At 37.6% G+C, this 22,343-nt stretch overlaps 2 protein-coding genes and 1 non-coding gene across 3 annotated transcripts; all 3 read right to left on the bottom strand.

Annotated features, from left to right (window-relative positions):
* Positions 1 to 1,671: 1,671 nt before the first annotated feature.
* LOC103723269 lies at positions 1,672 to 3,652 on the bottom strand. Its single transcript, XM_008814150.3, has 2 exons — positions 3,497 to 3,652; positions 1,672 to 3,223 (listed from the first exon to the last, which is right to left on the bottom strand). Exon 2 carries the CDS (start codon positions 3,022 to 3,024, stop codon positions 1,975 to 1,977), a length of 1,050 nt encoding a protein of 349 aa, XP_008812372.2. The 5' UTR covers positions 3,025 to 3,223; positions 3,497 to 3,652; the 3' UTR covers positions 1,672 to 1,974.
* Positions 3,653 to 8,378: 4,726 nt separating this feature from the next.
* Positions 8,379 to 13,159, bottom strand: LOC103723261 (WUSCHEL-related homeobox 8-like). Its single transcript, XM_008814140.4, has 3 exons — positions 12,582 to 13,159; positions 9,502 to 10,029; positions 8,379 to 9,420 (listed from the first exon to the last, which is right to left on the bottom strand). The coding sequence occupies exons 1-3, from the start codon at positions 12,811 to 12,813 to the stop codon at positions 9,335 to 9,337; spliced, it is 846 nt and encodes a 281-aa protein (XP_008812362.1). The 5' UTR covers positions 12,814 to 13,159; the 3' UTR covers positions 8,379 to 9,334.
* Positions 13,160 to 21,764: 8,605 nt separating this feature from the next.
* Positions 21,765 to 21,836, bottom strand: TRNAT-CGU. Its single transcript has one exon. It is a non-coding gene; the product is annotated as a tRNA-Thr (tRNA).
* Positions 21,837 to 22,343: the final 507 nt, after the last annotated feature.

Raw genomic sequence — 22,343 nt, 5'->3', positions numbered from 1 at the left:
GACGTTGATAAATAATGTTTTGCCTCGTATGACAAGATTTCACATTACATTACAAATATGTTATTTTAGTACAGAAGTATCAGTCTTACAACAACAGCTGCAGCAGAAAATGCCTTGAAGATCAGCAGCCATCATTATCAGAAGAATAACAAAGAAACCAGGTGGATACGTTGATATCACCCTATCAGGAGTCAACATAAAATAGGAGGCATGATAATTGCAAAACACACCCAAAATTGTCTTGGCCATGGGGAATGCAACACGACGAACTTAAAATCCATTAACATGAGTGCATGAGTTTTATGCACTTTTAACAATAAGTACAAATATTCCATGAGTAATTAGTTATTATGGTTTATCTCCATCTGGAGATGAGCATGTGCCTTTTTCCTTATTATGAAGTTGATTCCTCAATAAACTTCTATATAAAAAATCTTCTACTAATTATGGTGCTCAGACTAAGCCTGAATGCTACCAATTCCACAATTCCCTGTATGAACCTGCCACATCTGTCACATATTTGGTTACTTACCTATTTTATGTATCTTCTTTAATCTGAGTCAATTCTTTCTGCTTCTAGACAATTTCAGCTAAAAATATACAAAGTGAAACAAAATGGTCCAAATTTTTCAGCCCAAGGCTGAGGGCCAATATGTTCTTCAAAACAAGAACTGAAAATTTTGACTTAAATAGTCACCGATAACAACGTTTCTGCAATCTCAAGTTCATCTCCATCGTTGACTTCAGCATAGGCGACATGCAGCCACACTCTTTCTTATGATTCAAGTAGACCTGTATCCATAAGCCAAAGCCCATTATATTGATTCAAAAGTTGTAAATATTACCTTCAAAAATAATTCAATTGCCCTGCCAACATTTGTGATCCCTTCTCGTGCTTGAGAACTTGCTAACACTTTACTAGAATACGTGGTATTCTTAAATGGATGGATAAATTGGGATATAACCAAAACATCAGAGTTAAAAGAATTGTAAAAAGCAATCTACTTGGCATTCCTGACTGCACATTACCATTTCTTTCTGTTATTTGATATATGCATTCACCTAGACGGCTGAGACTGTGAAGAGTAATATCCCACAAAAAAAAAAATTGCCGTTTGGAAGAAAGAGCAATATCCTATGCTTCCTCTGATCACCTCCAGCTTCAGTTGACGCTGGTAAACTAGTTATTCTAACTTAAGTTGCGTCACCAACTGCAAATGGATGTTCTTGGTCACTTTGATTAACTCTTACTCGACAAAGCCAAAATGAAGTCACCAAGAAAGGGCTGTCACTGAATATTGCTTCTGTTAAATTGAAAACAGACGTCCCTGTTCAGTTTAAGTCAGCTGTGACTTTATTAGAATTATAAACATTCATAAAGAATGCAATTACATTAATCCGAACTACCGATTTTAATAAGCCAATATGACTTGACCCAAAAGTAGAAAATGACACTTTGTCCATAAAGTACAAAAGCACAAAGTATGATTTCCGGATACACATCCTCTGTAATAGAAATTCAATTAATTTGTCTACTCATATTCCTTATTGCTTCCTAATTCGCTGACAACCCAACATACTATTAAGATCACTCCGCACAAGTTGGATTCAGTTATGTATTTCTTACGAGTCGTGATACAGGAGAACTCAATGAATTTGAAAATAATAACATCCATCAATAACAAATAATAGATTTTCTCCAACAAATTTCGCAATAACATATAGCACAAAGGTATATAAAAAGTGATACATTAGAACATAACAAAAGAAGCAAGCCTTCTATAGAACATGACATCAGAAAACAAGCACCCTGTATGAAATGAAATCATAAAACAAGCAACCATATAGCATAAGACATCTTCTCCAGATCTATGTCCAGGACACAAAATTCAACATATATTCATTTCTCCAGCTGCTTTTAAAGCTAACAAGAGCTCCAACACCAACATCTATCTAAAAAATAAAGTTACCTCACTAATCAACTTTAACCATACCAGAGGGCTTAGTAGGTGAAGGATTTGAACATAGAGCATGCAAGATCTTGCTATCAGAAGAACACTGCGACATCTTGAGCTTCTTGCATTTCCATGTTGATGTAATTATCATCGAGAACTGCCCATCATCAGACTGTTTTGCATTGTTGAATGATGAGTGTCTTTCTACATGATCCAACTCAGATTCCTCAGTCACTGAATGATCCACAAAGCTCGGAGCCTCTTTGGATTCTCCCTGATCCCTGGCATTACATTGACTTAAAGGCAATTTCTTTTGCTTAATTTTCACTTTTTTACCACCAGAACTTCCTTTATCCATAGACCGATGATGATGCTTTTCTAAAGAACAGCCAGATTCATCCTCTTCCCTCTCAAAAAGGTCATTTTTGGAACACACCACAATCTTTTCCTCCAAGTTATCTACAGAATGTCCATTATTGAACTGAACAACTTTATCACATGAAGCAGTTGAGTTTCCATTGGACACAGCACTACCCTTAGGAACCTCCTCTTTCCCAGAACCACAAAGCTTCTTCTGTTTATTGCATGAAATTCTTGGGGAACTGTTCATAGCTCGATGCAACCTCCGGGCCAATTCTTCATCAGTTTCTTGGCTCCCTGCAGGCTGTTTAATCCTATACAAGAGCTTGACTGCCACGTGTTTCTTTCGTGCTTTGGTTTTGGCCGGGCAACCCTTTCGGGCAGTTTCACTCCTTGAAATATAATCTAGTAACCCTAAGGCATTCTTGGCAGCAGTCTTGGCCTTCACAGCTGCAGCCGCTTTTTCCATTGCAGTAGCTCTTGCAGCAGCAGCAACCTCAGCAGTGGCCAAAGCTACTGACTTGATCGCCTCAATGATCTCATCTGGCGAAGAAGTGGCCGAGTTGATAATATCACGGAGACGGGCACTGAGATCACTAGAAATGAAAGGAAAAGGAAACAAGAAATCACAATCACAGACCTCCTTCTTTAGCCCGGCAAGTAGTCGCTTCCGAGGAGGCAAGCGGGTGTTGAGATCAAAAGAATCCATTCAATACCCTTCAGAATCCACTACTTATGTATTCGAATTCTGGAATCAGCTTGCGGTATCAAATTCGACCTTATTGACCTCAAATGATGAATTCTTTCAGCCCATCAAAACAACCTTCGGAATTGTCAAGGAATTAGCTTTCCAATTTCCACTATCAGTATTCAGTTCTTGGAACCCACCCTTCAAATTCCATAAAGTTCTGGGAAGAATTCAGCGATCAAAAACCACAAACGAAAGCCATTTCAGAGAGCTTATAAACAAAACAAGGTGACAAGATTCCAACTTGCTGACAAATTCTTGCAAATTTACGATAAAACACCAATTTAAAGGTAAAAGCAGTCAAATTAAATCCAGAATTCAGAGTTCGAGATGGATTAAGGAATTCTCCCGAGTATCGAAACATAATTAAGTGACCATGAGATCAAACCAACCGACCGAGATAGCCATAGAATAGAAGGATCGAAATCCCTACCTCGCTTCGCGATCAGGGTGGATTAGGGTTTCCCTCTCGGGAATTCGATGAGGCGCTCCGACCAAAGATGGAATTTTTCTCGGAAGCAAGACAGAAGGATCCCCAAAACCCATGAGAGAGAGAGAGAGAGCATTTATCTCATTTCTTTATGTTTATTTATTTATAGAATGTCATCCACCAGGGCCGTTTTCCCCGGTAATCCTCGAACTACCAAAATACCCCTGGGGCGGGGGTGAGCACTCCGAATGCCACGTGTAAAGAATCCAACGGTTGGATTCATTGTCAAGAGAATGAAACAGTGACGACCCGAGCCGTTGACAGAATATAGCAGACATTATTCCTTTTTATTACGTTTTCCATTCTTGCAAGATTTGTCCTTGCCATGTACTGATCTTGGAAACTTTTTTTTTTTTAATGATCATACATAACATATACAGATGCACCAAATAAAATTAAAAAATAAAATACTTCAAAATATCAGAAGCAATTCTTTCTGTCTAGCCCATAAAATACTACCGAGTGACTAGCTATATAAGCAGTCACCTAGTCCGCAGCTTCATTAGCTTCACGGAAAATATATTTGGTCTGAAAGGCCCTTCATCCTTCATCATTGTCCAGATATCTCGGAGCAAAGAGTGGGCGCAACCATTACTCCTAGAGCCTTTCGGATCTAACTGATGATCGTTGCCAAGTTCCCTTTAGGACGATGAAACTAGCCCGTAAAATCTCAGAATGATTTTTAGGTCATGGTATAGAAATATAAAAGATAAAATTATTAAACATAATATGTCAAATTTTAGGGGCCACTGGGCTAACAGCATGTTTATTTGTTTTAAAAACTAATTTAACAATTGTTTTACAGCTTTTGTTAATACATAAGTATTTAATATGTGCCACGGAAAAAATAAAAGCTTATTTAAGTATCTACCAAAAAAGTTATTTCAATAAATTTTCATTAGTAGCCTTTTTAATTCTTTCAAATTCTAAAATATTGAGATTCCTTCTAATTCTTTATTTTTTGCAACACCACCTACTCACTCAATTCTAAGACTGATCATAGACCAGGCCTCGAACCTAAATCATATTCATTTTTAATCAGAATTTTCGCCGCACTTATTTAAAATTTGATGTTTTATGCCCAAGTCCAACTCAGAATCAACCCTACTTAATTTTTATCTCTTCACTCAAATCTTAGTTTTATTATATACTAATAAACCACGATTGTCTGAAAGTTTTTATTAAATATGATAGGAGATATATGAAAAGATAGATATGAAAATAGTTAATGATTGTTAAAGGTTTACTAATAACACCTCATTTCTTACATTTTCATGGCAGGCCTGATTGTCATGCGGAAATATGAACTATAGTCTCAAATTTAATTTAAAAAATACAAACGATCATTCCATAAGATTCTTTATTATACGGAGACTCTACCGTACTTCTAAGGTCATAGATAAAAGCATCCAAGATTTAGTATTGTTATTGTTTTTGTATATTTACTTTTCTGTAAAAACAGTGGAAAATCGGACAGAGATTAACACTGGAGACAGCATTAGCACAAAAATTCTATCATTCTTTGCTTTTATTTTTTATTTTTTAAAATGATAAAATTTTGCTGCCCAAAGTTCTAAAAAATTGTTATTTTTTCTGAAAATGAAAGAGTTTCATAGTACATGTTGCTTGGTGCCCTAGTGGACAAATGACCCTCCAAGTTATCTCATTTACAAATATTCGGACATAATTTCTGTCGAGTTATCAGAAAACATTTTGCATCAATCCCTGGTTGCCGAAAACAAATGCAATGGAGGATCAAATTGCCAGTCCCTGAGACTTTTTGGAGGATAAAAGCTCATACTCAGCAGCAGTTAATTACTGCAACCAATCACTAGATGGACCATCTTTTTCACTCTCAACTACAGCTGCAAACGCACACTTTACTGAAGGTGCACAGGCATTTAGCGGATACCTCCGGAAAGCCAGTATATATACCTCTGCAGTTGGGACCATGAATCATCTTTAAATATGAGTATAAATTCCCACAGCTAGAAAAGAAGAATCTAACGTTTTTATTTTTTTTGGTACATCGGCGGCTCACACCATACAGGTGTGGATACATCTAACAAAATCAGAAAACAAATACTGCGTAAAGGCATAGGCACAGCCTCGTGGTCTATCCAGAAGAAACCTCCAGAATATTGAAACGCAAAGGAAGCAATCCAATTTGCAGCACCGTTCGCCTCTCGATATATGTGCGTGGCCTGATAGGAGTCAGCCTCCCCCAGTGCCTTGCGAATATCGTGGAGCAACAGCCGATCCTCGACTGAGCACCCCCGTTTCTGGATTCACCCAATCACCATGGTCGAATCCCTCTTGAGGAGGAGGCGACCCATGCCCCGTATCCGCCTCGCAAAAGAGACACCCTTTCAAGCCGCTTTAAGCTCAGCGGTCATTACTGATGAATCAAAAATCCGTCACAGTATTCACAGCTGAGCAGCTGTGCACAAGGCAGGTCGCTTAAGCTATCCTGAAGCAGAATGTAGCTGCCATGTTGACAGGGTCAACAGCAGGAATACATCCAGAAACATTGTTCAAAGATCTTAATCAACATTTGCAAACAATTGTCCAGGATCCAAGTATCAGAAATCAATGACTGTTTGCTGAGAATAGCTGTCGTTTGTCAGCTTTCTCATCTGATCAGTCCCTGATAAACTGCGCATCCGTTGTTCAATCTGCAAGAACCCACTAGGGATGCTAAGAACAATTTTCTTGTTAATTGTTCATTGACTTCATCATCAAATGCCTATTTGGCAAACGTCCTGCAACATAGACCTTTGATTTCATGTTTGACTGAGAGTCTTCCCAGAGACCGGGGACTTGAAGACTGAAGAAGGTGGTTGTGTATGAAGGATTTTTACTTGCCCCCCTCTGCACTGTTCTCACTCATCCAACATTCTGAATTGGATAGCTTCCCATGTTGCTAATCACACGGATTCTACTCTCCAGGACTCCATCTCCTGTGTTCCCATGCAGCTTCGAGATCTTCTGTACTCCGACTCCAGTAGATATATCTATACTAGGGCTGTTTAACATAGATGCATTACCAGAAAAGTAAGGTAATTTCATATAATTTGGTGAACGTTTTCTATGGAGCGATTTGAAAATAAAGATGACTTATTTTGGTTATTTGATATATGTAGGTTCTCCTTAATGCTGACTAATGTGGATATGACACGAGCAAACATTTTTCTTATATACTGCCGTAGTTATCAGTCAGCAAGAACGGTAATTGACATGCTGTGATGCTTTTTATTTTTGTTTTCTGGTAAGCATGGTGAGAGACTGACATTGTTTCTATTCAATGAGTGAGCTGAAGAGTGAATAACATACAGACTTTGGATGCAATGATATGATGTTCGTTTAATAAGATCTTTTGAATTTGATAGATGTGTAAGTGCCTTTTTTAGTCCCTGTCCATGCTATGCTCCTGCCTGTGCTAGTGTTCCTAGCTGGAGCTCAGCTTGGACAGAGATTGAGAAATAAACAAGCCTGAGTCTGAGGATTCAACAAAATTAGTTGGTCATTGATCATCTATAGAAATAGATGTCTATTTCCCCCTCTGTTTGGTGGTGTTTTATTTTATCATTTGCTCCACCAAGCAGCTAGGTTTACCTAAATGAAATCAGCTGTCATCGGATCATCAAGATGGTGACAGCACATTAATGCAAGAATGCATTGCCTGGGAATGATTTTTCGCTTTTCTGTCAAAATGTAGTATGCCGATAATGTGAAAATTTTGCATGTCCATATTATACTCCAATCGAATCTTAGGTTCATCAGCAACACAAGTCATCTTCAGATTATAAATTCTGCAGGTTGATAACTTGTTACATTCTAGTCAAAACATTCTGGTTATGTATTTACATTCTACCTTACAGTTTAGCAAATTTGCATGCCTGAGTAAGCTTGATCGATCACAATCAATCGATAGTGTACGTAATCCTGAGATATTACAAGCTTAACCAATTTTTGACATAATGCAGAGTAGACTGGTAAATAATGGATGTGGATTGATGTGGATTGGCAGCTCAAATTGTCAAAGAAGCTAGAATTCAGTTACAAATTATATATGACAGTAAAATATGGTATATGCGAAGCACGTGACCTGAAAAATTATGGATAAAAGAATGCAATAGAAAACATACATACATACATACATACATACATACATAATGGTGATGTTTGAAAGACATTCATATATGAAAATTATTCTGGTTGTTCATGTTGGGAAAGGCTTCTAGATATTGAATGATATCATTGGTTGCAAAAGGATACTAAACATAAGTAATATAGCTGGGAAAAAAATGAAATATTTCATGTCCCTGAGAAATGTGGGCAAACACAAGAATTCATGTTAAATAGTACAATAGATGTTGGTATGTCATCCACATGTTCCTTGTCCACTATTTTAATGACATAAACAGTAATACTAAAAGGTCGGAATATGGTTTTATGTGTTATCCCCTGTTCATTGTTTTGATCTTAAGACTACTGGCTTTACACAACGAGGTCAATTTTTATGGTATTCGATAAGATCCTTGCCCTGAGACTTCCAAATGACTGTACAAGATCCATCTGCTGGAATCTTCAATACATCCAATATCTAGACATTTCAAGTATTTGGCTTGTGATATCATCCTGCTGCATCATGGTTGGTCAATTTGACTAGATCATCAGAACTGTGCTAGATCATGCAGTCTTCGATCGAGTTAATTCAAACATTTTTGAAGCCCTACTACTAGTGTCTGTGCTATTCTCACAGTTACAGTTCATATTACCTATATATGCATACATGATATTCCTGACATGATCCCTAATGGACTTGCTATTAAACATGTCTCTGTTTGCACTTCAGAACATTTTCATTGTTGTTCCTAGTATCCAAAGGGAGATCGGATACCAACAAATATGAAAAATTAACAAATAAAAAAAATAAGAGAAGGATTGTGAAGATTTGGACATTTGGATGTCTGCTCTCCCAACGGCTTGCCAGCGTCCACTTTTGTCATAGGATAGAAGCAGCATATCTGCAATCTTTATGCCCTAGTAAGTGGAATGGATCACTTAATGAACAGTTTGGCCATTCTGCACTGATTTGTTATGTTAAAATGACTAGCCAATAGAGTACTAGAATGATCGGACAATCTTTTGCAAATGATCACGACTGCTCACCATTCTGTTACTTCCGCCAATTTTGCCTCCATTAAACCTTCAAATCGACAAATAACTTTTACAGAGAACTGTCGAGTTTTATTCGAGCATGATATCACTCTTTGTGGAACCAAAAACCTTCTAAGAGAATAGCTCTATTTAGATGCTATGGAGGGGGGGAATGAGAATGGAGGTTTCCAACTTGGAAAGTTTCAGCATGATCGTATATCAGTCTAGGCATTGCGAACCTCCATTTTCTAATATTCATTTCCTTTGTGCGGCTCCCCCATCATCAAAGTAGAAGTTTAGTGCCAAAGTATCATGCTTGAACATAGTTATATAACTATATAATTTAAGCAGAGTAGCAGCGAAATCAAACAAGACTGACTACATCTTAATAATGGATCTTTTCACCATTAGGATCTGCATTAAGAGTAAATCAGCAACCTATTCAAAGGATGCCAAACAGTCATAAGTCTTCAGAATCTCAGGATGCATGCGCACGTTGTAGAAAGTATTCTGTGAGGAGCGTATACTACAATCCTCCAAACAATTTTTAGCATTCCTTGAAATATCACCAGTTTGTCAGCGTGGAAGCTACGATCAGCAAAAACTAAAACTAGAATGTTACCCAATCAAGTCGTAGCTCTCTCCTTGTTGACAAGGACTAAAACTTCGAGGAATTTCCATCTTCCCAATCAAGTGATCAAATCCTGCAATGATAAGAATCAATCAGCAGACTGAAAAGATATCTAGTGGAATATTAAAGGAAAACTAAATTAGATTAAACCTACTTGAGTTTGATAGAGCATTCTCATAGAAAGGCATTTGGCCTAAAGTGCCATAAGACCTTGAAATGCCATTTGATGCATACATGCCCTGTCTTGGATTGGTCTCCAGATCTATAGAACGCAACTCAGGGTTCATTTGTGTTCCATGAATGGAGATATCATCTATTCTTGAAGGCAGGCTTTCATGGGTATGTTTCTCTGACTTCGGCTTCTTTTCACTTGGGGATTCATCATCTGCCTCTACTTCGGAATCGGTATTATTTGGTAATGCAGCACTCTGCTTCCGCTTTGACCGTGCCCTTCTATTCTGGAACCAGTTATAGACATTTGTTTCAGAGATCTGACCATGCTGTGACAGTTCAAGAGTAACATCTTTTATCTTCTGCTTGCTTGGAGTCCCATTGCCTTGATCAAATATGCTCTCAAGAATTTGTAGCTGCATGGGTGTTGGAGTCCACCGCTGCCTTGCAGTGATCTTGTGGCCCCCAGGTGTCATCAGAGGATCACAGTACAGTCTCCCCAGTCTCATTCCTAAACAACAAATAACGAGAATAGCCAAAGGAAATTAAGAGAGTATTCCTATGGAACCAACCTGCTTAATCCACAATACTGGACATCAATTTTTGAAAATCTATCACATTAAGAAAGAGAGGGACCTTAACTAAAGTTGTAGCTATATATTGCTTGTAGTTTCATGAACATCAACTTTAGGGGTGGCCTACTCTTACAGACAGGTAGAATTAAGTAGTGTAACTGTTCATCCATGCAAGGATCTTCGAGGGGCCTCATTTTTTTTTCTAAGTTTCCTTTCAGATGATATATATGGAAGATGGAGGTTGATCATTTGAGTTATTTAAATGCTGCAGCATTGTCCAGAACAATATATAAGCTATTGCAGAAAAGAATAGAAATCAGGATGTATCTTGTGACATATTGTGATAGACATCACAATCTTTCATCCAACATAGTATATGTAGCTGTTCAAGAGCTAGTCCTGTATACAGGTTAATCAAAAAAGATGGGAGTAAGCAATTACTGATGCATCTGGGCATTTTGGCAGAATGGAAGTGGTGTTTCAGAACTTTGGATTGCAGAACATAGTTGCACTAATGTAGCCTTTGTGTTGGCATACATAGTTAAGATACATTCCATATACAAAGAAAATAGCTCTAACAAGAAAAATAGATAATCCATATTAATCAAAAACTAAAAGATTGCCAAGCTTTTAACTAGTACTAAAGCAAAATAGTTCTACAGAGAAATTTCATTTTGCAAGAAATGTTGGATGACTTTGACAAGGCTCTATTATCATGATTGCATACTTAAAGTTGAAACTACTGTCTCAGGCTCCTTCAACCCGCACTCGTGTATCCTTCTTAACTCATTTTCTTCGACCTAGATCTCCTACCAATCTTTTAGCATGTAACAGTCAATTTGAACATTTCCAATATAGCAAAAGTTTCATTCTTGTGTTAATTTTTAAATGGATAGCTATAATTGTGAAAGTAGCAGCTCTAAAAGATTGTACTGCCTCAGTGATAAGTAGGCATCTTTCATTGTTCTTGAGTTGTCTCATGATGATCAATAGGCATGGTTCATTGTTCTCCAACCATCTCATGACAGCAACAAAACTGTAACCATGATATTGCCAGCTAACTCATCCTTAATCTCTCTTAAAGCATCTCTTCATTCTGTAATATCTCTTTTTTTAAAGATATCCAAGCACTAATTGCTACCTGCGGTGTCTCAGAGTAAAGACGGAACAAGGTCCAAATCTAATAATTAGACAATTTTTGAAGTTGGTGGTAGGAAAAGAAGTAACAAGGCAAAATATAAGTTTAAGAAAAAAAGAGAAACTACAGTCGCACAGTGGCTTCTCTAGAATCAGGTGACAAAAATCTAAACAAGAGTTCAGAGAATGACGAATATGTATATCATTATTAAGAACATGAAGGATATTTAGAATAACAATGAACACAAAGAATTACAACATCATAGTTGATTGGCACAACAAACTCTTCTGCAGATCCATTTTACGTGGAAGCAACATCCATAGCAACTCTTACTTGACCATCGATATCGAACACCTCTGCCTCAGACCAAACAAAACCACAACCAAGCCAACAAACCTATCCTGTCTGTTTGGAACGAAATTTCGCAGAAAGGAAACAGAAGAAGTGAGAATTACTGGAGAAATATGGGAAGTAGAGGTATTCGTTTAGGAAAATCCACACAAAGCAATCCTCAGTTTTACTTTCTGATTACAGGTTTCTGAGAAAGGAGCAGCCCATATTCAGATGGACACTGAATGTCCTCCACATGCACCGGTCCTCTGTATATCTCTTTACTAACCTAAACTCGCAGATAATATGACTAGATAATCTAACTACAAAGATTAAAGGGCAACTAAAGGATGCACAATCTAAAATTCCCATCCCAAGTATTTCTTCAGACTGGATAATTTAAACCACCATACCATGGACAGACAGATCCCTCTGGATAACTCAACTTGAAAAATACTGCAAAAACCTTGTGGAAAAAAATCCTGCAGAACCCTGACATTTTTAATAAATGTACAGTTACACTGATATGAAGCCCAAAAGGAGTCACACTACAACTATATATCAAGTGAACAGAATTTTATAGCACAAGCATCGTCAATAAATGCTATTGCCGAAGCACTTGTTCTGAATGCTACAAAATCATTAAATTCCATAAAGGCAATAAAAATAAATGAGCCTTCGGCTCCATCCAACACGCAACAAATTCATGCATAATCTATGAAAAAAGAGCAAAACAGAACGAGGAGTTAATAAAGAAAAGCCGGACAAACAAAGCACTGAATGTGAACAAAACACACAAGGAATGAAATCCAAACAACTACCAGTCAGCCAAAAACCCCAACAAGAGGCAACAAAAGGGGATCCAATTAAGAGAGGCTTCTCCCAGAATCTCTCCTTACTTTAAAAGATCCCACCTTTCCCATGAAAATGCCCGAAAGAAGCCCATTTGAGAGAGATAAAGCCAAAAAGATCGCATCTTGCGAAGTCGGGGCGGGAGTGGAGGAGGAGAAGGAGAGGCACCTGCGAGGGAGTCCTGCTGCGCAGTGACGGCCTTGTGCATCTCGACGAGCTGCTCGCAGATGGTGGCGTAGACGGAAATCTGGCGGCGGAGCACCTCCATCTGCTCGTCGGTCATCACCTTCATGTACAACACCCCGTCCGTCATCCCTTCCCCTCCTCCCCTCCTCTCCTCCCCCTCTCCCCTGTTGCTCTGATCACTATTATTAGCCGCACAAGCCATCTCCCACTCCATTCCCCCCTCGCCCACTCAAAAAAATCCCTCCTTTCTCTCTCCCATCTCTTCCCCTTCTCTCTTTGTATGCAAAAGTGGCAAGTAGAAGAAGAGATGGAAGGAAAGTAGAAACGAGGGAAGACGCGCTCCAGCACGAAAGGAAAGCACGCGCGGGCACGCGAAGATCGTGGACTCTCTCTCCCTTCCTTAAAGTACGTTCTTTGTTGCTATATATGAAGAGATTGGAAGAATATTAGTCGGCGTAGGAGGGACGGGAGTGGAGTGGAGGCTACGGATGGAAAGACAGAAGCAGAGGGCGAGCAGGAGACGCAAGTCTAAGACTGAAGATTCTACAGTGGAGAAAGAAGAGGTGGGGGTGGGTGGAAGTGAGGTTGGTGTACGTTGAAATCTCCATGAGATATAATTACCACTGTCAGGTCAAAAGTGATGTGATTTTTTTTTTTGCTGGCAGAAGTGATGTGATTTTGATATATCGTGCTGGTGGTGGTGATGGTGTTTCTCTCTCTTGTTGGTGCGTGACGTTGGGGTCAAGCCTTCCGTTCCATTTCCATCTCTGGTCCATTCCCGCTGCGTTTTTGTTAAGATATACATTTCTTTAGAGAAAGTTGAAAAAAAGAGAAATATCGAACCGGACCTATCGGAGACCAGCTTAACTGCGACTATATATTCAGCTCGCTTCTTCTTCCATCCAAAGAAAGAGAGAAAAAATTAGGGATAGAATTTGCCGGCACAACTCTTGTGAGATCTAACCTAGAATAGACCGTATTAGACTAAAGCTGGCATGCCTAACTAACTTTAGCATTTGACCCAAAGCGAGATGATCAGCACAGAGGATCGCGATCATAATCCTCTACTTCTTTTCCCTCTCTTCGGTTGAATGGATAAACTATCCAAGCTAGAATAGACCGTATTGGACTAAAGCTGGCATGCCTAACTTACTTTAGCATTTGAACCAAAGCGAGATGATCGGCACAGAGGATAGCGATCATAATCCTCTATTTCTTCTTCTCCTCTTCGGTTGAATGGATAAGCCACAGCAATAGTGGTTGTTGTTGATTTTGTGGGATGTTCGAACAGTTGTCGGCCGTTGGGTCGCTCTCAACCGCTGCAAGAATTACAAGCGAGTGCAACGACCCCAAGTCTATCCCCTATCTGAAGCCCTTTAAATACCCGAGTCCTCCCCCCTCCCCCAAGAGTTGATCCACCACTGAGCTCCCACTTCTTTTTTCTTGCCATCGATGACTAATGCGCCACCACATTTGAGCTCCGCCCCCTCGAAAACCCCTCTTAATCTCTTATTTTTTTCATTGCTAAGTTCTCTTAGCCAAGCTTTGTCGCCCTTCTTTTGCCGAAAGCCAATACAGATGCAAGATCTACCACCACAGCCATCTCCCAATGAGTCCCTGCCTCGACTTGCTTCTCTCTTGACCGAGGAAGCTGCCCCTTGGGCAGCTTGGGGAACTGCCCTTCCTTTCTCTTCTGTTTCCTCTTCTAATCCTTTATTTCCTTTCATTCATTTATTTATTTATTTAGCTATGGATTAGTTCTCAAATTCTCTTTTCTCTCTCTTGACTCATAGGCCAGACATGATGATTGATCCAGGTTGACCCATACCATTAACAACCAAATGCAGACTCCTGATTGAATCGGAACTGAGATTCTCCCTCTTTCTCTCTCTAGACAAGCTTAAGAATCCTAGTGTAAGCCTTGCTTTTTTATTGCTCGGATCCAAATTAACCCAATGTGGAGGCCCTAAACTACCCCGTTACCTGGACGGTAGATCGGTCCATTATCCCAGCCCCAGCTAGATCTTTTTAAAATTTGGCCACTATTGATATTCATTTGAGTCACCTAAATTATGTATGAATCTGACCAATTGAGTTCTCCTTGCTCGGACTACCCAAGCAGCCGGACACTGCCACTTGACCAATCTAACTTAAGAGCATGAGGCTGTATCCCAAATAGTATTTTAATTTTTGACTTCGCTTAAATTCTAAGATGACGATGAAATTTAATGATATTAAAATAGGTGAATCTGACCCACCTACCTGAAGTAGGATTTTAAAGCGAGAAGAAGTAAGTAACCTAATGCTTCAAAGTATGTTTTTCAAATTTTGATAGAATAATAATTAATTTATTAAATATGATATTTTTTTTACACTTGTTCAAATGGGCCTGATATGTTATTACTGCAATAGCAAGTCTTTTTGTTTTAAATATATCATGTGTTATGTTATAAAATTTAAAAAATATGATTGGGCAAATTATAAAATTTGTTTTATATATATGTACCCTCAGTATGGCTATGATCTGGCTCTGCCAATGGAAATTATTTGTTGGCCTTGTCGACTTGTAACCTAAGAAACTGGTTTTGATATCGAACCACCGATAATTAAAATAGTGATATTTGGATACCGATCCACTGGTAATTAGAATAGTGGTATTTGGCATTTTGTGCATTCTAACTCATATCACTGGGTTACGTGGCTATAGCCTAATATTAGATTTCTAGTATCAATTTATGAAAATAATAGTAAACTTCAAAAGAAATTTGTGTATTATTCGAGAATTGATTTATTCTTGGTCAATATCTTTCTCTCCAATTAATTATTTGGCATACTTAGACCCCACTTTAGGATATTATGCTACTTACTAGGCTAGTGTAACTCATTATTTTTTTCTCTATTTTTCAGATCCGAATGCATGATTGCTCGGAATATAGAAAGTACACTCGATCGTCTGAAGATATTCTCAGTAGTTGGAGTTCTAGTTAGACTATTTAGACTAGTTAGAATATTTTATTTAATTTGAATGAATGGTTAGAATAGGTTGACTTATGTTACTTCTGAACAATCGATGTAAAAATTATTTGCATAAGATCTTGATCAAATCAATTTTCAAGAATCATTATTGCTTTGATATGATCCATAGTTTTGCATGCTTGTATAGTCCGCCACGTAGGTATGCAACATCTGTTACACTCTAAATTTATAAATAATAATTAATATTATATTGTTTATTAAAAAATTGTAGATGGCTCTACTGATGTAATGTGATGTTGCACAAGGGATCATGAATATTGTAAATAAAATTTTGCAAGTTTACAATATTTACAAAGGTAAGCTAACGCTAGCAGTGACATTAAAACAGTTGTTATATGCACGAAACATTAATTTTGATGCAAGTTGGTCATTTGTTAGTGAAGTTAATCAAGATAATTTATTGTGTAATGTATTGTTTCATACATATTTTTTATTGTTGATGTTCGGTTATGGCTGACAATAGAACTTTATTTCCTTACAAGATTTCAACCGATTTGAATGAAATTTTCTAGTTTTTCTTCTAATACATGGTCAAATTGCAGGTGCTAAATGAATTTTATCTAGTTTTGCAAATACCTTGTATGAACTAGTCAATTTGGAAACATTCTAGCCAAAATAGGTGTAGGCCACTGCACAGGGGCCAAATTGTGTTAGACTATAGTAAGCATGGGCTACAAATCTAGAATGGGAAATCTTACTACGTAACTAGAAGCACTTTTTTCGATCATAACTATTAAATGAGAACCATATTTTTTGGTAAGAACATGTGAACCATAGGGTCAATAAAGTGTGGATTGGAAAAAGTTTTTTTTTTTTTTTAGGTAAAAGCGGCTACTCATTTCATATAACTCTAACGTGAGTACAACCTGCTAAATCGCGGAAAAATAAAAGATGCAAATAAGGATGAACGTCATAGTCAGACGTCCAAGTAAAATCTCTGGAATGCCGGGCAACATAAGAGGCGACCCAGTCTGCAGCCCTGTTCGCCTCCCTGAACACATGTCCTATCTGAACATCGCCCATCAACCGCACCATCCTACGGGCCTCCCGAATAAGGGGATGACCATCCCCAAACTGATCCGTCCCTCGGAGCCAGTCGACAACCATAGATGAATCTCCCTCAAGGCAGACCCGCTCCACACCAAGTACTTGCCACACATAGTAATTGGAAAAAGTTTTGGAGAGGTCTTCATACCATCAGTCCAATAGTGCCAGAACTATAGAAGTAATGCTCCTTAACAAAATACCAAGCATAAGCATTCTAGAAGGGTAGAGTAAGCTATCAAAACCCTTTTGAATATGTGTGAGTAGATGTAGTCATTTGTGACTTGATCGGCTGTTTGCACTTGTATCAGGTGGAATAAGAATGCGTTCTCACTCTCAAGGAATCAAAACTCCTAGTTCTAGAGTCATTGCCAAGCTATTAGTGGTCCAATGTATATTATCTTAGATACACCTTGTTGAATCATGTCGACCGTACATAAGCAATACCAGGATGATCATCATATTGCACTTAGATTTTTTTTTTTTTGCACTAAAAAGATGTTTGAATCATATCCCCACTCTGTGTGGCATTTTTGTAAGAGAGACAAGATAGATAATTCACTCTAAAAACTATCAACCATCTAGTTTGCATCAATCTCATGAATTGTGCTAATCTTGTCTTTATTACAAGGTATCATCAATACAATACTCCTTAAGTGCTTGTATTGGTGCCAAGAATTTTAGTAGCAAAAGTGGTAAACTGGGAAAACCAAAACTGAGAATCTAGGAAGCCTTATAAGCTAGATTCATAACTTTTGCTGCTTCTTTTTTTTTACCCTTGTCTTTTTTTGTAAGAGGGACAAGATAGATAATTCACTCACAACTTTTGTAAGAGGGACAAGATAGATAATTCACTCCAAAAACTATCAACCCTCTAGTTTGCATCAATCTCATGAATTGTGCTAACTTGTCTTTATAACAAGGTATCATCAACACAATACTCCTTAAGTGCTTGTGTTGGTGCCAAGAATTTGAGTAGCAGAAGGAGTAAACTCGGAGAACCTAAACTAAAAAACTGGGAAGTCTTATATGCTGGATTCACAACTTTTGCTCTCTTTTTTACCCTTGTCCTTTTTTTCATCAGGATAAGCAGAAGCTTTGTCAGCCATGCCTTATAATTTAATAGTCAAAGAAGAAAATAACGGAGAACTACACTTATGGGGAGAGAAGTTTCAAAGATTCCACTTACCATTTAAATTATATTATGCATGCTTTGCCACTAGCACTATTTTCACTTTTCATTGGATTAACACTAATAATTCTTTATGTTCTAATCACATAATTGAGTGTACGGAGATAATTTAATGCTTAGAGGACGTTGTATTGAATATATTCATGGATGCATCTGTCCCTTCCACGAAAGGTCAAGGTTTTTCCACAAATTAGCATCCTTTTCTACTACTATGTGCACTCAAATGTCAGCAAAGGTCTTTTCACAAGTCCGGCCATGGTTTCTTATCAATTAATTGAATAAATTTCACAAGTCCGTTGGCTTCCAGTAGCCCACGTTGTTCAAAACTCTATAAACTACGTTTGAGAGCCGAATTAGAGAGAACAGAAGTTATTTAATCCAGTTACTTTATTTCTTGTTAGCCAAAAACTCATGAAACCACTCGAGTTAAATTATTTCTACAAAAATATTTATAAAAGATTGGTACAAATTTTTTTTTTTTTGTCTTCCAAATCTATTTAGCCAACTTAATCCATGTACAAATAAATTACTTCATCATATAATTTACTCAATTTTCAAATAGAAGGATGGGATTTTGGGGAGCAATAAAGGAGGGCCACTGCCTGATTTAATAATGACTTATCCTATCATCATTAGATTCGGTTGGTAAAAATGCCATTGGATGGCAGACATGCATGCATTCAAGGATTCAACAAACCTGGATATGATATCATATTTTACTCACACAAATCCAACATAGTTTGGTCTGATTCCATTTAAAATTTGGAACCTGAGACCCCACCATATAACCCAAGCATGCTTTCAGGGCCAAGTATCACCCAAGGAATTCCCTGCAAGACCCCAAGCATGAACTCTTGGAGTCGCACCATTTTAGGGGTTTGGTTCAAGTTTACCGGTTTCATCAAGCCTAACATAATAATTCATGGCAAAATTTGAGATTCATGTTGGACATTACTATCATACCTCTCATATCTTTATTGCACCTCTTTAAGTTATCGGATATATATATATATATACATATATTTGCTACACCTCTTCAAGTTACTATCATATCTCTCATATCTCATAGATTTAGCTAGAACTTTGTTATAATATGTATATATATATAATAGTAATGGAGGACTTATGCAAAAATTATATATATATATTGGATGCATGGCTTTTGTATGTAGTTATTTCTTTTTTATTAGGCAGTTTGGTGTTACTTCCGCATTTGTCTGTTTCCATTAGTTTGGCTTGGGAAAGGGATTACAATTTCCACACCCTTTTTCTGTCTTTAATGCTTGTGATTTCTCTATAGTAGACTTGAGTCTTGACCATGTTCGTTGGACTTTTATTCTCTTCCAGAAGATGAGGGAACTTTAAGTCATGAGGCAAGAGAAAAGGCATCATATGTCACTTGACTTGTTACGTGTTTGTGGGTGGGTGCGCCTTTTTGAAATTTGCGTCCGACCAGCCTTTGTTGCCATTACTGTAGTCCTTCACCCCTTTCGGCTGGTCCCGCTGCTGAAAGTGATCCCTTTGATTTGAACCTTTAAGCGGTAGGTCTACCAACGAACATGGGTACCGTGGAAATTAAACGCAAGGTGGCGGTGCAACAGCAAAAATTTATTAAAGATCCACCATGGTGATTGCCCGGCGGTGGTTGGGTGAGAGCGGCTTTTGTTATCAGAGATCATAGTGCTAATCTACTTGCGGCGAAAGAGAGAAGAGGTGTCGTTCCTTCGAAGCTTCGATTTTTGAGACAGAGCTCAGGGCAGTATGAAAAGGAGTTTCCTATGCGAGACATGTTCTGCACGCTGGTTGCATTATTTTGGAGGAAGACTCAGCTTCATTGATCGTGCGCCTTCGAGAGAAGGGGCGGAAGGAGGTGGAGCACCTGCTTCTGGGCGATATGCGACGGATGTTATGGGAGTGCCGGGCTATTCAGATCAGGCATGTTCTTCGAGAGACGAACCAAGTTGTTAACTGGGTCGCCTCGTTTGCTACTCACCATTCAGGAGAGTTTCTCTGGATTCAGCAGTCCTCATTTCTATTTGCTTTGTGTTGTCTTTTTGCTTCTGATGCAGCTAGTTGTACAGTATGAGTAGCCGATGCACACACACAAAAAAAAAAAAAAAAAATCCACCATAAATCTAAAATAAAATTATTTTAAATAAATTTACTTTATCTTGGATCCCCGATAAATCTGGTCTACCTAGTATTTTTTTTTATCTAAACTATGACTGTTCAACTAGTTACATATCTAAAGGACAGTTGGATTCGATGCTTGAAAATTGGTGATTTAGCTTGACAAGTGATAGTGGGTGGTAGGGTTGAAATGATCAGGATTTGTCCCAACTTTTTCTGTCCTAGTTCTCAAAAAGGGATAAGCAATGGAGATTGAAATGTGTTCTCTCTCTGGTGCACACATATTGGCTAAAATATGGCTCGAGTTTAATGAAACATACCGTTCCCAGCTGATCCTACTAATTAAAGTTGTGAGCTTAAAATCTAAGCTAAAGCTCCACATTGCTAGGTTGGCTCGTTGACAAGGCACCCTTCATGGAAGGGTGTGGATTAGGTTAAATGCCCACCAAAAACAAGAGGAGACTTTGAAATTATCAAAATTATCATCATCCATCCATAGCAGAAATTTGGACTTGCCACGACAAAGTTAACCACTAATGCAACAACATACAATCATGTCATATATGAAATACACCAGCTATAAAATTAAAAGGAAAATACTAGTAAAACTAGTTTAACTCAATCCACAAAATAAATAACAATAAAGTAATTTTCTATCTCTTTCTTATTATTTTCCTAAAATCCTATCAACGTAATGACGATGAAAATGATAGTACATAAGAATATCAACTTAATATCAACAATCACATTACAAAAACTTCTATAATAAGCTCTCGATGCACGGGACAATCCAAAATCAGACCTAAATTACATTTTAGGCTTTTGGGCCAATTAAAATTGTGTTTTTGGCTTTGGAGATTTTGTAGTCAACCAGTAGGAGGGTGGATCCTGCCTTTATTTTTGGTTGGGTTGGGTCAATATGGGCCTCTTGTTGGTCGGTTTAGGCTGGTGTTGGGCCAAGTCACCAAGTGGCACCCATATCTCATGTTGGCTACCAAATAAAGCAGCCTAGTTGCGTTAATCTAAGAGAAGGTTGACTCAGTTTAAACTCATCTTGGTTTTAGAATGAGCATGTGTGTATGTAGACCGAGTTAACCAGGCTCAGGTTGGTTGTGGAAGTACGGATATGGGAATAAATAAATAAAAAGTTAAGAAAAAGGAGAAGAAAGAAGGAAAACCAAGCTAACTTAACATTGAAAAAAATAATAGATTTTTTTTCATAAATATTATCTTAAATATCAAATTTTGCATGAATACCCTTCCAAAATTGATATTTTTATATATACCCTCATAAAACACTTATTTTACTATTTTATCATTTTTTATTCTTATTTTTGTATATATAACCAAGCTATCTAACGTCGTTAAAAATTAACAGTTTTAAATTAAAATGACTAAAATATTTTTAATGAGTGGATGTACAAAAAAATATATTTATAAGATGATTGAGATGGAAGACAAAAAAAAAAAAAAGCAATTTCAAAATTCTATTATATTTTTAATTAAAATAAATATAGTTTTTATTAATGGTATTGAAAAACTATTTTATTAGGGGTATTTATGCAAAAATAGTATTTTGTAAGAGTACAGGAATAAATATAAATTTTAAAAAATATTTACATAAGTTTGAATTTTTAGAAGGATATTTATTAAAAAAAAACCCAAAACTAAATAAACAAACAAAACTTAGCGAATTGCAGGGTAAAAAAAATACAGCTAACCCCTGTATCAGGGTTGCCTTTTTCAAGCTAATAAAACTCAATAGCTCCCGGCGAGGATCGAACTCGCGACCTTTCGCTTACGAAGCGAACGCACTACCACTATGCTACGGAAGCGAGACAAAAGGGGAATCAATGATAACCGTTAATAGGTAAACACTAGGAAGAAAAAAAAAATGAAAAGGAGAAAAGAAAAATAATAATAACAAAAAAAGGTGCAAGTGCACAAAAGAGCAATAACATTTAGATCTTGTGATTACCAAGCAGCAACAAGTTACATCATGAACCATCATAAATTAGAACAATGGAGTTGCCCTTAAACCACGAAAACATAGAGCCAAAGGGAAAAGACGCCTTCAGAGAGAATGTTAAACAGCTCAATGCGAACAAGAAGGTCAGATGACATCTCTATTTCTTGTATCAAGTGTGGACATTGCTGCATCTGAAATATTACTTGCAGCTGCAACTAGTACATGTTTACAGTGCCGAGACGAAAACTAAGAAATACATTAGCGAAAGAGCTCAATAATTCACAGAAAGGAATCAAAACATCTCTGAATAAGAGACTGGCATGCAATATTGTCAGGTAAAGAATAGAACATGTCCTCGCATCCATTCAACGGC

The sequence above is a fragment of the Phoenix dactylifera genome, chromosome 18 (genome assembly GCF_009389715.1).
Source record: "Phoenix dactylifera cultivar Barhee BC4 chromosome 18, palm_55x_up_171113_PBpolish2nd_filt_p, whole genome shotgun sequence".
NCBI lineage: Eukaryota > Viridiplantae > Streptophyta > Magnoliopsida > Arecales > Arecaceae > Phoenix > Phoenix dactylifera.
Note: the sequence above shows the minus strand (reverse complement) of the source record. Positions and strands in the feature narration are given on the sequence as shown.

Excerpts from the sequence above, each read along its gene's own strand:
- LOC103723261 (XM_008814140.4), bottom strand. The coding sequence starts at position 12,813 with ATGGAGTGGGAGATGGCTTGTGCGGCTAATAATAGTGATCAGAGCAAC. Across the intron at positions 10,030-12,581 it reads GCAGCAGGACTCCCTCGCAG|GAATGAGACTGGGGAGACTG; the intron begins GTGCCTCTCCTT and ends TTTGTTGTTTAG. Across the intron at positions 9,421-9,501 it reads GAATGCTCTATCAAACTCAA|GATTTGATCACTTGATTGGG; the intron begins GTAGGTTTAATC and ends TTATCATTGCAG.
- LOC103723269 (XM_008814150.3), bottom strand. The coding sequence starts at position 3,024 with ATGGATTCTTTTGATCTCAACACCCGCTTGCCTCCTCGGAAGCGACTA.